At 49.1% G+C, this 15,395-nt stretch overlaps 2 protein-coding genes across 2 annotated transcripts in view; one reads left to right on the plus strand and one right to left on the minus strand.

Moving 5' to 3' along the window:
- Positions 1-3,251, plus strand: part of TMPRSS5 (transmembrane serine protease 5) — a 47,214-nt gene extending 43,963 nt beyond the window's left edge. Inside the window, exons 6-14 of the mRNA XM_069876257.1 lie at positions 560-695; positions 975-1,088; positions 1,286-1,329; positions 1,444-1,606; positions 1,714-1,892; positions 2,181-2,279; positions 2,509-2,651; positions 2,843-2,995; positions 3,186-3,251. Coding sequence (XP_069732358.1) covers positions 560-695; positions 975-1,088; positions 1,286-1,329; positions 1,444-1,606; positions 1,714-1,892; positions 2,181-2,279; positions 2,509-2,651; positions 2,843-2,995; positions 3,186-3,194 — 1,040 coding nt within the window. The 3' untranslated portion in view covers positions 3,195-3,251. The remainder of the gene's footprint in view (positions 1-559; positions 696-974; positions 1,089-1,285; positions 1,330-1,443; positions 1,607-1,713; positions 1,893-2,180; positions 2,280-2,508; positions 2,652-2,842; positions 2,996-3,185) is intronic.
- A 10-nt stretch (positions 3,252-3,261) lies between these two features.
- ZW10 (zw10 kinetochore protein) lies at positions 3,262-14,980 on the minus strand. Its single transcript, XM_069876439.1, has 16 exons — positions 14,864-14,980; positions 13,818-13,952; positions 13,278-13,379; positions 12,824-12,901; positions 12,541-12,700; positions 11,921-12,070; positions 10,995-11,186; positions 10,357-10,520; positions 10,085-10,267; positions 9,386-9,624; positions 8,349-8,420; positions 7,675-7,844; positions 6,940-7,070; positions 6,341-6,472; positions 5,151-5,353; positions 3,262-4,967 (listed from the first exon to the last, which is right to left on the minus strand). The coding sequence occupies exons 1-16, from the start codon at positions 14,978-14,980 to the stop codon at positions 4,847-4,849; spliced, it is 2,349 nt and encodes a 782-aa protein (XP_069732540.1). The 3' UTR covers positions 3,262-4,846.
- Positions 14,981-15,395: the final 415 nt, after the last annotated feature.

The raw sequence follows: 15,395 nt of genomic DNA on the forward strand, positions 1-15,395 counted from the left end.
TTTGAAGTCCTGCTCTGCTCCCCAGTGTGACAGCTTCTTTGCATGAAGCAGCAAAGGCAACTTCTGCAGGATTCCTTTGCACTAAAACCCTTAGCAGAGCTCTGAGGCACTGAAAATGCACCTTCCAGTGCTGAAAGGGGCTCCAGGAAAGCTGGGGAGGGGCTCTGGATCAGGGAGGGCAGGGACAGGATGAGGGTGAATGGTTTTAAGCTGAAAGAGGGGAGATTGAGATGAGATTTTAGGGAGAAATGTTTTGCTGTGAGCTGTGCTCAGGTTGCCCAGAGCAGGGGTGGCTGCCCCATCCCTGGAGGGGTTCAAGGCCAGGTTGGATGGGGCTTGGAGCCCCTGATCCAATGGAAGGATTGGAACTGGATGGGCTTTTTGAGGTCCTTTCCACCCCAAACCATTCTGTGCATGGTTTGTAATTGCTTAAAGTGGCTTTCTCTGGGCTTTGGGGGTTTATTTGCTCTAGGTGTGCACGATTCTCCTCCGTGCTGGCCCTGCACAGAGCGCAGCAACAAAGGGAATCCCTGGGTTGGCTTCAGCGGGGCGGCTTTAGTGTCTTTCAGAATAAACGTGGCCAACTCCTTGCTGGAAGCGCGGGTCGGGGGCCGTCCTGGCTGGCTGCTGACGTGCCACGAGCACTGGAGCTTCTCGCTGGGCACCCAGCTCTGCCGGCACCTCGGGTACCTCAGGTGGGGACGGGAGAAGCCGCTTTGACCCCTGCTCCTGCTTTTCCAAGGGGGATGAGCTTGGGCAAAAGCCAGAGATTGGAAAATTGGTTTTTTGGGGTGGCAGTGCTGGATCACACGTGGGGAGGAAAGCCAGGCTTGGGCTGCTGTGGGGACTCACGGGAAGCGGCGCAGAGGATTCTCCTTGCCAAGGAGGCTCATTCCTGCGAGTGTTGTTCCCATGGCAGGGTTAAATTCCTACTCCCCAGCCCGTCCTGGGCTGTTTTCTTCTTGCTTCTGCAGAATGACCCATCAGAAAGGGGTGAGCCTGAGGGACGTCGCGGGGAACGACACACAGGAGTTCGTCCAGGTGAGACCTCACCAGGAAGGCAGCCTGGAAGACCTGTGGCAGGTCAGGTAAGGGCACATCTGGGGGAGGCAGGGTTTGCTGAGAGGTCTCAAAAAACCAGGGGGATTTTATTTAGGCTTAAGAACATGGAAGACTCTTGGGTTTGTGCAGTAAGCAGCCGCTTCGGGGACTGCTGCAGCAGCCCTAGAGCTCCCTGGTGCCCTTGAGGGGGGTTTGATCTATGCATGTTCTTATTCCCATGCAGAAAGAGCTGTGAATCGGGTCGAGTTGTGGCTCTGAAATGCTCAGGTGAGTGCCTCTCTCGTCCCCAAGATCTCCACCTGGATGCAGAGTCTCTTCACCCCCCAATCCCCTCGCTCTCCATCTCGGGGTCCGATCCCTTGCTCCCTGGCTGCCTTGCAGAGTGTGGGCTGCTCCCCGCTGCCGTGCGGGTGGTCGGGGGGACGGACGCGTCCCCGGGGCGCTGGCCCTGGCAGGTCAGCTTGTACCACAACTCCCAGCACCACTGCGGAGGCTCCGTGCTGGACCGCGAGTGGATCGTGACGGCAGCTCACTGCGTGCACAGGTACCCCCGGACCTCCCTGCCATTCCTTGGAGGAGCCAGGTATCTCCTCTCATCCCAAGCCTTGGTGCCTCTTGCCCTGCAATAAGAGACGCTGCATTTCTGCTCAGTTACAGGCGGCTTCAAGCCTCCACCTGGCTGGTTTTCGCAGGCATCGTCACCCACAGCTCAGTCAAGGACGAGGCTGGGGTATCAGTCAAGGAAATAGTTTACCACTCGCTTTATAACGACAGTAGCCTGGACTACGACATCGCTCTGCTGAAGCTCCAAGTGCCCCTGAATTTCTCAGGTAGGCTGAGTCATGGAATTGCTGTTGTCCTCTTCCCATCCATGGAGTTGACCCCACGATTAAGAAGTGGCCCAAGCCCGCCTGTTCTGAACCTGCCGTTTCAGAGCAGCTCTTTGAGGACACCCAGCCTGGCACCTGGGGTGTTTTGAACCATGCTGGAGCTGGGAGTTCCTGGGAAGGTGGCTGAGGGAGCTGAAGCCTCCAGCATGCTGGGCTGAGCAGCTCCGCAGCTCTCCCTTGGCTGCTTGCTGTCCCCACCAGCCTGGCACGTCTCCTCTGCCCTTCTAGATGCCATCCGCGCTGTGTGCCTGCCACCTTCCCCCCAGGACCTCTTCCAGGGCACCCAGTGCTGGGTCTCTGGCTGGGGCTACACCAGCCCAGACCAAGGTAAGCTCCCATCTCATCCCTCCTGACCCGAGGCTTTCCCCTTGCTCTCCTCCAGCCCCTTCCTATGCCACACATGATCCTGCAAAAGCTCCCTCCTGCCTTCATCCCACCCCTGCCTGGCCATATTTAATGCCATAAAGCGATCCCACCTTTCCCATCTTCTCCAGCTGCTGCCCTGCTCTTCTCTCTTGCTCCCTGCAGATCTCGTTTCCCCTTTCTCCCTCCGCAGCGCAGGTTACGGAGACACTGAAGGAAGCGCCCGTTCCCTTAATCGGCACCAAGAGGTGCAATAGTTCGTGCATGTACGCAGGCGAGCTCACCGCCAGGATGCTGTGCGCTGGCTACCCGCAGGGGACCATCGATGCGTGCCAGGTAGCAGGAGGGAGTAACCAGGGCAGGGCGGGTGTGGGGAGCGGCGTTGGAAGGATGGGTGTGCTCTGTGTCCCCAACACTCCAGCAAACACAGGGTTTGGTGGCAGTAGCTCGCAGGGAGCAGCCTGGAGTATCCGTGCTGGGCTGAGATTCAGCTACCGTTATAGAAGGAACGTGGCTCTGCCTTGCAGGGGGACAGCGGGGGACCCTTGGTTTGCCGGGATGAATTCGCGTGGCGCCTGGTGGGCATCGTGAGCTGGGGCCAGGGCTGCGCTGAACCCAACCGCCCCGGGGTTTATACCAACGTGGCTGAGCTGCTGCCGTGGATTTATCGCGTCACTGAGGTGAACGGGAGCAAACTGAAGTGTGTGTTCAGCCCAAACTCAGCCACGCAGGCTGCACAGATGAATCCCAACACTAGCATCCTTCTCTAACCTTCCCTTCACCACCCTACACTCACCCTTTGCATCAACCTCTGGGACAACTTTTATGGTACTGATCCTTTTTTTTGCTTTCTCTTTTGTTTTTGACTAGATCTACTAGAAATAAAGCTGGGAGAGACTAATTCATCCTGTGTTACTGTAACCCTAGACACCAGTGGAAAATGGACTCGGTATAAATAGTTTATTAAAGAAAATAGCAAATTACATTTCTGTGAACAAATCACACGGGACAAGTGTTGTTTTTTAAAACACACAGGGGCTTTGGATTGCAGTGTGTAAAGGGGTGGGGGATTCCATGAGATGCAAGTGTGAGGCTCTCAGCCCTCAGATAAATGACTTGGAGGGGAGGGGAAGAAAAATCTAGAATTTAAGTGGCAGTAAGATCTTCCTTACCCCGTTCCCACGCGCTGGACTCTGTCTCAGTCCTGCAATGACCGAGGTGTGATGTGAAAGGCAGCTGTGACTCAGCCCTTGCACAAGCACTTGGAATTGGGAACAGAAGTCAGACAAAAGTACAAATGAAAAGGATACAATTGTAGGTAAGGGGTTAAGACAATGAGCGCTCTGACTGAACCTTCTGGAAGTAGGTTTTAAGTGTCTGTGTGGTCCTGGGCTGCTTTAATGAATGCTCTTTGAGTTTTTCAATTAAAAAAATGTACACTTCTCAGTCTCAAACACAGCTCTTTTGTGAAATAAAAGACAATGCTATGAGTGCACATTTGATTCCCTTTTTATAGTCACTTAATTATTTTAAGGACAAAAGACAACAAGTGATGGACTTGCATAGCTAACACACAACAAAAAGGTAGAGGAAGGAGCTGAACTGGCTTCTAAAATTGGCAAAGTAAGCCTGAAAAATTCTAAGTCAGTTTTAAGATATTTTCCATAAGGAATTTTGTCACTTGTGCAAAACCCTATGACCTGATAAAACAGTTCGCTCTGAACAGGATCTCCTTTTCCCTCCTCCTCCCATTCTAAATTTTCACTCTTGAGGTCTGCGCTTTATGGAAACCTGAGGTGAGGAAGAGCAAAGTTTGGCACTTTAGCGTTCTCAGGAGGATATCAAAAGCTACCACAGCTGGTGGGTTTCATGTGTAATTTGCAGGGACAGAAGAAGTAAGAGACAAAGGGGCTACCCACCCCCTGATATAAAACTGGATAGATGGGACTAGTGAGAAATCAAAATCCCTCCACAAGACCCTTAAGCAAAGCTTGAGATGATGTTGTACAGCGCCTCGCATTAGAGGCCTGTCTGACAGCAGTGTCTGCTCTAACAAAGAGGTATTGGATTCAAGCTTTGATTAATTTCCCTGTGCTGGGCTTAACAGGCAGACAATCCTCGGGAACAGAAATGAAGAAACAGCACAAAAAGCATCTCTTCTCCACCAGGAATGTTCACCCACCAGCTCAAGAAGGAAAACTCTGATCTGGGCAGAACAGTTCTGGGGAATGTGCCAGGGGATTGAATTTTCATACCCAAACTCCGTCTGCCTGGCAGATGGAGCATGAGGAGTGAGTGTCCATGTGTCACCCACCTTTGATTTTCTGGTCCCAGGCTCTCAGAGCCCTCCTGCCCCACAGACACTGGGCTAGGGAATGGTTCTTCTCCCTCAGACCAGCCTCCAGGAAGCACTTACCTAATGCTAAGCTTTTTCATACCGGTACAAACGAGAAGGTTCGAATCCAAAAAATATCTGAAAGACTCTGTTTGCTCTTGCTTTATGAGAAGATGCAACGGGTAGGAGTAAACAGTCACTTAATTTTTGCTAGTGCTGCTGCTCTCCTTTCTGTGTTCTGGAACAAGGCTCGGATCAGACTCTTCACTTCGGCTGCAGAGAACTCAGCTGCGAGAGGCCCCTTCCCATCTGCCCACCTACAAAGGAGAAAATGATTTTCATTTAACCAAACTACAAAGAAATGTCACATCTAAACTAGCCTCTGAGCACTCCTTACAGTACTTTAATCCAGAGTCCCCTGGGTGTGGCACCAGACCGTTCCCAGCTCCCTGTTATCAGGCCAAAGAACTACCTAGAAAGGAAGAAAGGAAGACACCTACTGATCTACTATTTCTTGGAGGTTAGCTTGCAGGATGATCATCAGCTCTTTGAACGTCATCCATTTCTGCACGTAGACTGGAACTTCCTCTTGGTACTTCTTATTTTTGTCGTCTTCAGGAAGAGGGGTGAAAACCTGGGGTCCTTCCTCCACCATGGTCCTACAGAGGGAGTACAACCGGTCTGCGTCCTCTGCGGAGATATCCTGGAGAGGAACAAATGTCAGTGGAGGAGCAGTCAGATAGAGTTTTGGAGAGCCAGAAAGTATGCGATGTGAAAAACAGATGGCTGTGTGTGTGAAGATGAAAGTGGTTTAGGTCACATTTAACATTCTCAAGACAAGAATTTATTTCATGGATAATTATTTCAGCAAGTTCTCAGCAACTGCCTCAGAATGGTTGCACCTCTAAACAGTGAATCATAGAACAGTATCTTAGTGCAATAACAAACCCCTCACTGTGAAGCAGAGATGTTATGATGAAGGTCTGAACAGTTTACAAGGAAATTCCTCAGGCATTGCCAGCCTGATGATGAAAGCCAAGTTTTTTGGCAAGCACGGCATGAGCAAGCATTGTGAAAACTCACTGTTATGGGAAAAGAGGAGTTACTGGCCTAATGCACAGCAGTAAGGCTTTTCAGATGAAGACTACAACTAGAACAGATGCACTAATATATTTCTGTAATTTGCTATGTAAACTTATTTTAATTGAGAAATGTAATGGGACAGTTGTGCTTGACTCAAAGTACCCTGACAATCCCTTAAATGCAGTCCTGGGAGATTTAAATAGAGAAGAATTTCAGTTTGAAATGCCACAGGTGCCTAGATAGGATGGAGAGGTTTGTTAGAGATGCATGGATTGAACACATGTCAGGGTAGATGGAGTCTGAAACAACAGCTAACTCCTGTGCCTTGAACAAAGAAGAGATTGATTCATTGAAACACTCACGGTGACACCTAAATCCAAACTGAGATGAAACCACAGCCACTTCCCTGGCTTTCCTCTTGCCTACAGTCATGGAATTGCTCTAAGAGTATATATATATATATGGTTGCAACTGAATAAAAGCCACTGGTAACTCAAACATGTCTCACAGACAAGACCCGTTATATCTTCTGTGAAAGATAAGCGTTCCACTGAAACCTGATCTTGGAAAGAACTTCCCACCAAGCATGCGTGTCCACCTCAGTTACCTCCAGGGCAGCAATCCTGGTGACAATCTCCGAGAGCGCTGTGTTCAGTAAAGTGCCCATCGCCTTGCAGTACACGTTCACTGGAAGAACGTCCTGCCAGACTTTCCCCAGCCTCTTCAGTTGATGCAATACCTGGAAGAAAACAGCTACGTGTCATCTCCACGTTATCAAAGAGAACATAAAGAGAGACAGTGACTCCGTGTGGTCAGAATGAGGTGTGAAAGCAGTGAAAGGCAATGAGGTGTCTTGCTATCACATAGAACAGGCATTCCTGGGAAAACATGCGATGTTTTAGTTTACATTAAGGCTCGTGAAAAGTGTGACAGATCTTTTATTACAAATGTACCATAAAAGCTCAGGATTAAGCAGCTTTTTGTCGCAATTTGGAGCATGAGGAACTGACCTCAGCATGCTTCAATGTTAGAAAATGTCACAGCTGGGGGGAAGAGGGAGGGGGAATTCATGCCAGAAGATGGTTGTTCTGAAAACATTCCACTCTGCTGAAACCCTGCACAGCTCTGAGGGCTGAGATTACAGACTGTGCCTTCCCAAGATCATCCAGAAATAATGGAATATTTGGCCTTGAGCACCTCGCTTACCTGCCTTATCGCTTTGTTTGCCGCACAGTAATTTTCCTCATCATCCATGTTAGAAAAATTCCTGGCACTTGACAGCCTCTCCAGGATTTCTCCTTTCTGCACTCGCATCTGGGCCAGAAAACACTCCATCCCTTCAGTAGTAACAACAAGCAGAGAGAAGCAAGTATTAAATTTGCTCTGCCAGTTTAGAGCCTGTGAGTGCTGAATAACGAACCTGCTGCAATGTTTTAGTTTTAAAAGAATTTCCAGTCTCTGAACAGTCTTGTAGAGGCAACTTCACCAGCCCCAGTCACCCGCTCTGTAAACCCTTTGTGCACTTTCCATTGCTACCACACCTTTGAAAAAGAGCTGAGTAACAGAATTAACTACTTAAAAACTTACTTTAGAGTTTGTTTCTGTAGAATAAGCTAAAAAAAAAAAATCAGAGGTGAAAGGCACATCCCATAATACCCAAGTGCTGCAAAATCTCGCTGGATAATGAACTGTTCTCGGAACTATGTGCTGGACAAGAAGAGTCAGGTTTAAAAGACTCGAGCCCAAACAACAATTGTAGAGTCCTAACATTCTGTCAGACTTCCCAACATAAAGAACATCCCTGCTACTTGTCCAAAGCTCTTAACAATCCACTGCTCGAGTCAGTAGCCACACACATTCCATTGTTTGGCAGCAAATGCCATGTGGATTAATTACCACGTTCAGCCATCAATATATTTCAATACTGAAAGGTAAAATTACCAAGTCTCCTAAACCCAGGTACCAGATCTACAAAAGTAGCCGCTCCGTTGCACAGGATGTTGCTCAGGTGGTATCGGAACTGGTGTCCCAGGGTGAGCAAGTGGTGAGCAATGTACATGCAGTTGTTGTGGTGAATGGCTGCCAGCTGGGGTAATTTCTGAAGGTTCTCTCTGTTCCAGAAAAGAGAAAAGGAAGAGATGTGTTTATTTTAGACCTGGATCTGTTAAAACAATCCTCATTCCTACCCTAAAGAAACTCACCATCCATCTCGGACAGATGTGGCAAGTATCTGTGGGCAAAGCCTCGTAAAGACATTGGTCAGGATAAAAGCATTTAACCTCCTGTTGCCTCCTCATAATTACAGGAAAGGAGTTTTATGGCTGTGAAACAGCATTTTGAACCCTGTATTATATCCTGGGGTCAATGTTACACAGCTGGATTCCAACACAACTGTTTTAGCAGCTATCCCCTTGATTGTGAGACTGCCAACTCGGGAGCTCCCAAGCACCCACTGAGCAGCAGGTAGGATTTCATAATGGATTAAGAGTACTGGCTTCTTGCTGCCGGGGGGAGGTCTTGGTAATCTCTGCTTGTAGTGGACAACCAGGACACAAGAGGGGCTGTTCCAACAGCACTGATCTCTCCAAAACAGGCCCAAGGGTACGCACACTTACTTGTGGTACGTTGGCACTACATCGTAGAAGAGCTGGAATATATTCCGCACAGAATAGAAGAGCTGTATAGAGCTGCAAGGAAACATGGTTCACATTAGTTTACAAGTGGAATTAATGGCTTATTCACAAGTGACCTTCAACCCTCTCCAAAACAAGGTTTTATTAGTAGTGAGGCACTGGCAGTGAAGTACTGGGACAAAGAGCAAATTGTCTGGATCACTTAAAGCAATGTCAATGAGGACAAAATCCACAAAGGCTTCTCACAAAAGCTGTTATGACCTTGTAAGTTCAGCATGGAAAAGATAAGCTCCAGGCCACATGTCAGAAGGGAGATATATGAAATCCTAGGAACAAAGGGGATAGTGTCCCCTCCCCACCAGGTGTGCGCAGAGTCAGCTCTCTCTGACACAGGACACTGAAGGGCATTCAGAACCTGGGCAACTCGCCTTCTTCAGGGTCTCCAGCTTTTAAAGCATGTGGTTCCTCAAAACATTTAATTCTTGTCTCTGAAGAGCCCTGCCAGATGCAGAGCTGGAGTTCTTTGCTTTCACCCAGTATAAAGGAAGCAATAATTTCTCTCACAACAGGTGCCATCACTTACCGTTTAGTTTGAAAAAAGAGATTATATTGATGTTTCTATGCAAACGACAGCGAACGTATCGTAAAACATTGGAGTGAGCGCTGTGATAATGTCTCTCCCAACTGAAAGACTGAAGCTGTGAAGTATGTTGTGCACAGTAGGGAGTCACCATGTTTTAACAGCTAAACTACAACAAATTGTACCCAAGTATCCCCTGAAAACATAAGTCTGGAAGGCTGTTTAACCTGAGTATTGCAGGGAGCATGACCTGCAGCTGTCCCGGTCTACAGCACCGGCCACAGGGCTGCATCCTCCAGACAAAACAGAGACTGACTTTAACGGCTTATTCTAATTTTTAAGTATCTTCTGTTCTTTCCATCTATTAACAGATGGTCGGTGTTGCTAAAGGCAATAAGCACCTGACACCAAGAATTACCCGCTGATGTGTGATTCCTACCACTGATCTGTGCTGGTTGTAGCCTCCAACAGTGTCTGATAAGCCAGCTCCATCAGCTTCTCCACTGAGGAACTGATGCGGCACGTTGGCAGAGAAAACGTGTACTGGCTCAGTTTGGTCCCATTCTCCAAATTCACCATGTCATTATGCACAAGGTTAGAAGTTTTTTGCGTTTTTAAGTGATGTCCTGCCCTGGGCTCAGAAAGCTTTGGTAGAGCCACACTGGAATCGGGAGTGATCTAAGGGAAAACAAGAGAGAGAGAACATAATTTAGAGGCACAGAAGGGAGACTGAGTGAGACTATGGAACACTGAATGACAGAGACTTGAAACTTGGAATAAGCATAAGTCCCCCAAAACTGCTGGAGGTCTCCTGGACTATGAACAACACATCAAACCAAAGCAGTCTCTACAGTGTCGTAGAAGCAACTCCATAAGTAATTCTCTATTTTCCCTACGCTCGTGACACCAGCCAGAAAAGCCTAACTGAGCAAACTTTGAGTGTTTTAAGAAACATCTTGTTAGTGAAATAACCCACTAGAGCACTATTGAAAAGGGGTTTGAAACTGTCGTTTGCCAAGATGCCCAAATAATCAAGAGTTTTCCACAAACAAAAGGACCTGACTGTTCTATACAAGCCTTCTTCAAGAGCCAAGCTCTTTCTCCACACAGAAAGACAGAGTATTGCACCAACAGTCACCTTTACAGTGTCGTGTATTTCTGAGGTCATCAGGTTCCTGGCTGCCACAATCACATCCTGGCACTTCTTGTTAGCAAAGTGGGAATTGACATTCCGTGCGTATTTCAGTAACTCAGTTGTGTCTCCTTTCAAAAACTGCATGTCCTTCAAGGCTTTTTCAAATTCCTCTGTGGATTTAATCACCTGAGAAGGGCAGAAACATATTCTACATTTTGTCCAAGCTGGCCATGTGGCATTTCCACCACGTGGATCTGAAGGATTTTGAGACCTACCTCTATATACTGCTCCAGCTTACTGCTATTGGTCGGGATTGAATTCACCAGGCAGTTTTGAATGAGGCAGTCTGATAAATCTTCCCAGATCATATCACCTAGCAGTTCTGCGAGTGTAACTCTGCGCTCCTTTTTATCTTCCGCAGGCTGCTCGAGAAGCACATCTGAATCCAAGAGAACAGAGATGGATTTGAATATGCCTGCTTCCCAGAACAGACCTTTCACCAGTTCCTTCAGTCCTCCCCGTAAGAACAGCATCAACCATTCCACAATCTCAGAATAGAGGAGATATTCTTCTGATCCAGGCCATGTGCTGGGCCTGTGGAATCGCCCACCTGACCAAAAGGCAACTGAAAGTGTGTAAACTGAGCCTGCTTTCCCAGCACCTTTATTTCACATGATGCCAGTGAAGCCCAGGCCAAGTTTCTAGGTGATGAAAGATCCTGGGTCACCACCAAGTCCAGCTGGACAAGGTGCCAAGCCGCTTGAGAGCACAGCATCGCAAGTTAATGTTAAAAGCTGCTAAACCTTACACATAATCCAATACTGCTTAACCAGACATTCTGGAAAGCTTCCACTCTGATTACAGGAACAAGATACTGATCTCAGTCCAATTCTAGAAGGCAGAAACCACCTACTTAGCAGATATTTGTGGAGAACTTCAAAAATAAGCTTGATCTTGTCAAAAACTTCTATAGGAGAGGAATGATCCAAGCTAGGCTTCTCTGACTTAAAACGTAGGATGAACACATCTGACTGCTCCTCTGTGAATGGCTGAAGAGATGGGTATAAAATCAGCGGCTTGAGGATGTATTTCAGCAACAACTGGCCTGAGAAACAAAAAAACAAAACAAAACAATGTTTTCCAACAGCAGGAGGCAGGCAATTTGCTCCAGCAAGACCCAGATGCGACTATTTTGGATACAGAGATTGTTCACATGAAGTGGAAGAAAAACTCCCTTGATTAGCTCTATCAGGAAACAGTTCCTGAGATAAAACACTGTGCTTGGTTTCACTAAAGACCATTTTACTCAAGTAAAACACAAATATGGAGGCTGACCAAAGACCAGTATGTTTAATGTAAAGTGCAGAACTTAAACAGCTGGAAATCCTGTCCCAATATCTGCCAGAATTCCCCAATTAAAATTAATTAAAATTAATTAACAACCAATTAAAATAAATTAACAACACCTAAGGAGGCTGAAGCCCAGAGGCCTGAAAACAATGGTCTTGCTCTTGGCAGAGAAGGTGAGGGGGCTGTAACTAGAAAACATCTTTAAATATAAGACCATGAAGTCACATAGCCACAGACAAAAAGAATACTAGAGCAGATTGACAGGAAAATAAATAATTCCAGATAAATAATAGGATAAATAATTTCCCATTAATAAGAATCAGTGCATTCCTCTCACACGCACTGGGAAACACAAGCCAGGAGAGAAAGCAGTCTTCCATCCTACTGCTGAAGTGAGCTGGATCTGGATATCCATTTTAAAATAAGCCTTGACTCATGTCCCCTCGAGCTACTTTAACTTTGTTCATCTGGATCCACAGTCTGTCTTACCAAAAACTTTCAGCTTGGTGTGCAGTTCTCCTAGGACAGCAAACGCCTGCAGCACAGCAGCAACCGGGGGGCCAGCGATGTCGTCCTCCTTCAATGGCACCGTGCGCAAGTGCAGTTCTGAGTGCACCACTGACTCCAGGCTGCCGCTGTCTAGAGACAAAGAACCACCCTCTGTCACATTGCAGTCTGGGATACGCATTGGAAAAGCTGCTGCATTCCTCGAGTGGAAGCTAAAGCAATATTCCACCTCTCCTCACTTTCGCAAAACACAGTTCTGGTAAAAGAGCATGAGAACTGGGGACATCATTCCTTGTGGGACAGTGAAGGACACGGGAACGAGAATCAGTCTCTCTCAATGATCCAGAATTCTCATTTCAGTTACCTTGCAACTGAAAGACATTTAATGACAAATGCTTCCCTTCCTCTCTTTTCCTTGTTTCAAGTCAAATCCAAAGGAAAAGATTCTTCTCTTTTCCAGAGGAAACATCCCTCCCACTTAATGAGAAAGAGCTCATTAAGTCAATGTCAATTCAACAGTATTCCCTATCTTGTAGGTGCTTGAAACCAGGCATGTAAAATACTGAAGTGAAAATAATGAAACAACCCAGAACCGTGAGCACCTTTTGATGGTGGAAGCTTCCATACTGCCAGTTTCTGCCACTCTTCTCCTAGGTGGAAGAGCATGTTCTGTGTCTGCACCGTCAGCTCTGTGCCGAGGGCTTTCAGGATCTTCAGCTCAAAGCCCTTGCGGGATTCCAGCATTTTCAGGTTGCTCCGTGCCTGTTGGAAATGATCAAACACAAAACAGAGGCAATTGTTACCCTGCTAAGGAAGAGCATCTTGTGAAATTAACTGGAAGTATATATGAACAATATCCTCATATGCCTAAGGAGCCAGCATTACCTTTTCCAGTTGCTGAGCTGCTGTAACATACTTCTTTTCCAGCAACGCAGTGTTGTACTCCTTAATAGCTATATCGAACTGCAACAAGCAAATGGATTCACGTTACTGTGCAGCTGCTATTGAGACTGCAGTTATGATAAATAGAATTATGGAATGGTTTGGGTTGAAAGGGACCTCAAAGCCCATCCAGTTCCACCCGTGCCACAGGCAGGGACACCTCCCACTGGATCAGGGGCTCCAAGCCCCATCCAACCTGGCCTTGAACCCCTCCAGGGATGGGGCAGACACCCCTGCTCTGGGCAACCAGGGCCTCCCCACCCTCACAGCAGAACATTTCTCCATAAAATCTCAACGCAACTTCCCCTCTTTCAGCACAAGCCCAGAAGAACGCCACAGATGGAGGAGCAGAGAGGATACCTAGTGCTTTATGATTCTAAGCCGCACCCTCCCTCACCTCCTGTAGCTTTTTCAGGACGCTCAGGACCAGTGTGTCTCGCTCCAACTGCTGCTTCAATTCAGTAAATTCAGCAACAGCGATGTTTAGATCTCGCTGAACCTAAAATAACAAACTTTTCAGTTCATTTATAGTGACCAAACATTATTAGACACATTTCCTCTCAGTAATAACAGTGTGAGATTTAAAGTGTGCCTAAAATCACTTTGGGACTAATATGCAGCTGGTCCCTTGCTGTGTCACATGTCACACAAGGGTGAGCCTTCTCTCTTGCTAAAGGAGAGGCAGGTGACACACTTTTCCAGCTGTAGGACAGTGAGCAAACTACAGCCAATCCCTTAATGACAGCTTTTCCACCCCTAATGCGACACACCTGCAGCACGTGTCACAAGGCAGTTTTTAGAGGTGATATCACCCAGGGTTCTCAGCCCGGCGTCCTCCTCCCAAGCCTCCTTGCAACACACTGAGATGGGGGGCTCAAAGTTTTGGGATGAAACTGGATGGCACCCACAACAGCCCCAAGGAAGCCAGTACTGTCACCTCATTTTCGATGCCTGCTTTCAGCAGGTCGATGTTGTTGGTCAGCCCGTCCACCTGCGACACCAAGTCCTCAGCGCTCTGCATGCTGGGCAGGAACTCGTTATACTTCTTATTAATCATGTTGCAGACTTCTCCCTAAGGAAGAGGGGGTTGGAATCATTAGCAACGGGAAGAGACTTGTTTGGAGCCTGGGGCGCCCTGCTCTGAGCCAGCTGCTGGGGCTACGCAGCTAGGCTGACCCCCACACAGAATCAAGGAATGGTTTATGTTGGAAACGAGCTTCAAGATCATTAAGTCCAACTGCAAACCTCACTCTGCCAAGTCTGCCACTAAAGCATGTCTGTAAGTGCCACATCTCCACACCTTTTAAACCTCTCTAGGGATGGGGATTCCACCACCTCCCTGGGCAGCCTCTGCTAGGGCTTAGAATCATAGAATCACCAGGTTGGAAGAGACCCACCGGATCATCGAGTCCAACCATTCCCATCAAACACTAACCCATGCCCCTTAGCACCTCGTCCACCCGTCCCTTAAACCCCTCCAGGGAAGGGGACTCAACCCCCTCCCTGGGCAGCCTCTGCCAGTGCCCAATGACCCTTTCTGTGAAGAATTTTTTCCTAATATCCAAACTAAACCTCCCCTAGCACAACTCGAAGCTGTCTCCTCTCATCCTGTCACCTGGGAGCAGAGCCCAGCACCCACCTCCCCACAACCTCCTTTCAGGAGCTGCAGAGAGTGCTGAAGTCTTCTCTCAAACTCTTCTTCTCCAGACTAAAAGCCTCAAGGCCCTCAGCCGCTCCCAGAACCCCTGGCCTCCATCCCCTTCTTTTGCTTCCCCGGACGCGCTCCAGCCCCTCAAAGTCCTCCTTAGAGCGGGCCCAGAACCGAACCCAGGGCCTAGAGGGACGATCCCTGCGCTGCTCCTGCTGGCCGCCCCACGGCTGACGGGGCCAGGCCGCTGGCGGCCTCGGGGCCCCCGCTGGCTGCCGTTCAGCCGCTGCGGGCCCGGCAGAGGCTCCGCTTCCCCAGCCCGGCCCCCGCCGTGCCTTCAGCTCCTCGACGCGCCGCGAGAGCCTGGCGATGCGGGCGCCCAGGTCCTCCTTGTCGAGGCGGCCCGAGTGCGCCAGCACGGCGGCCACCAGCGAGCCCCGCGGCGCCGCCATCGCCCCGCGCGCGGCACCACGGGAACGGGGCGGGGCCCGCGCGCTACGGCGGCCGCCGAGGGACGCGACACCCCGCGCGCTACGGCGCGAAAGCCGCTACGGCGGCCGCCGCGGGACAAAATGGCGCTGCGGCGCTGGCTGCGCGCACGCGGTGCTGGGGTGGGGGGTGGATAGGGGGAGTTGGGGAGTGTCTATGGGTGCTGGAGGCTCTGTGGCTCGGGGGGAGCTGTGGATGTTGGGGGGCTCCGTGGCTGCAGGAGGGAGTGAAACGCACGTGGATGCTGCAGGGGGATGCGAGGGGCTTTGAGGATGCTGGGGACCCCCTGGGATGGGGGGGTCTGTGGCTGCTAGAGGGCTCCGGGGGAACCTGGGGGTGCTGGGGTTGCCATGTCTGCAAGGGGAACCTGGGGGGGCG

This window comes from Phaenicophaeus curvirostris, chromosome 25 (assembly GCF_032191515.1).
Source record: "Phaenicophaeus curvirostris isolate KB17595 chromosome 25, BPBGC_Pcur_1.0, whole genome shotgun sequence".
Classification (NCBI taxonomy): Eukaryota; Metazoa; Chordata; class Aves; order Cuculiformes; family Cuculidae; genus Phaenicophaeus; species Phaenicophaeus curvirostris.

Excerpts from the sequence above, each read along its gene's own strand:
- ZW10 (XM_069876439.1), bottom strand. The coding sequence starts at position 14,980 with ATGGCGGCGCCGCGGGGCTCGCTGGTGGCCGCCGTGCTGGCGCACTCG. Across the intron at positions 10,521-10,994 it reads TCTCCACAAATATCTGCTAA|ATGTGCTTCTCGAGCAGCCT; the intron begins GTAGGTGGTTTC and ends TCTTGGATTCAG. Across the intron at positions 7,845-8,348 it reads GTAGTGCCAACGTACCACAA|AGAGAACCTTCAGAAATTAC; the intron begins GTAAGTGTGCGT and ends TTTCTGGAACAG.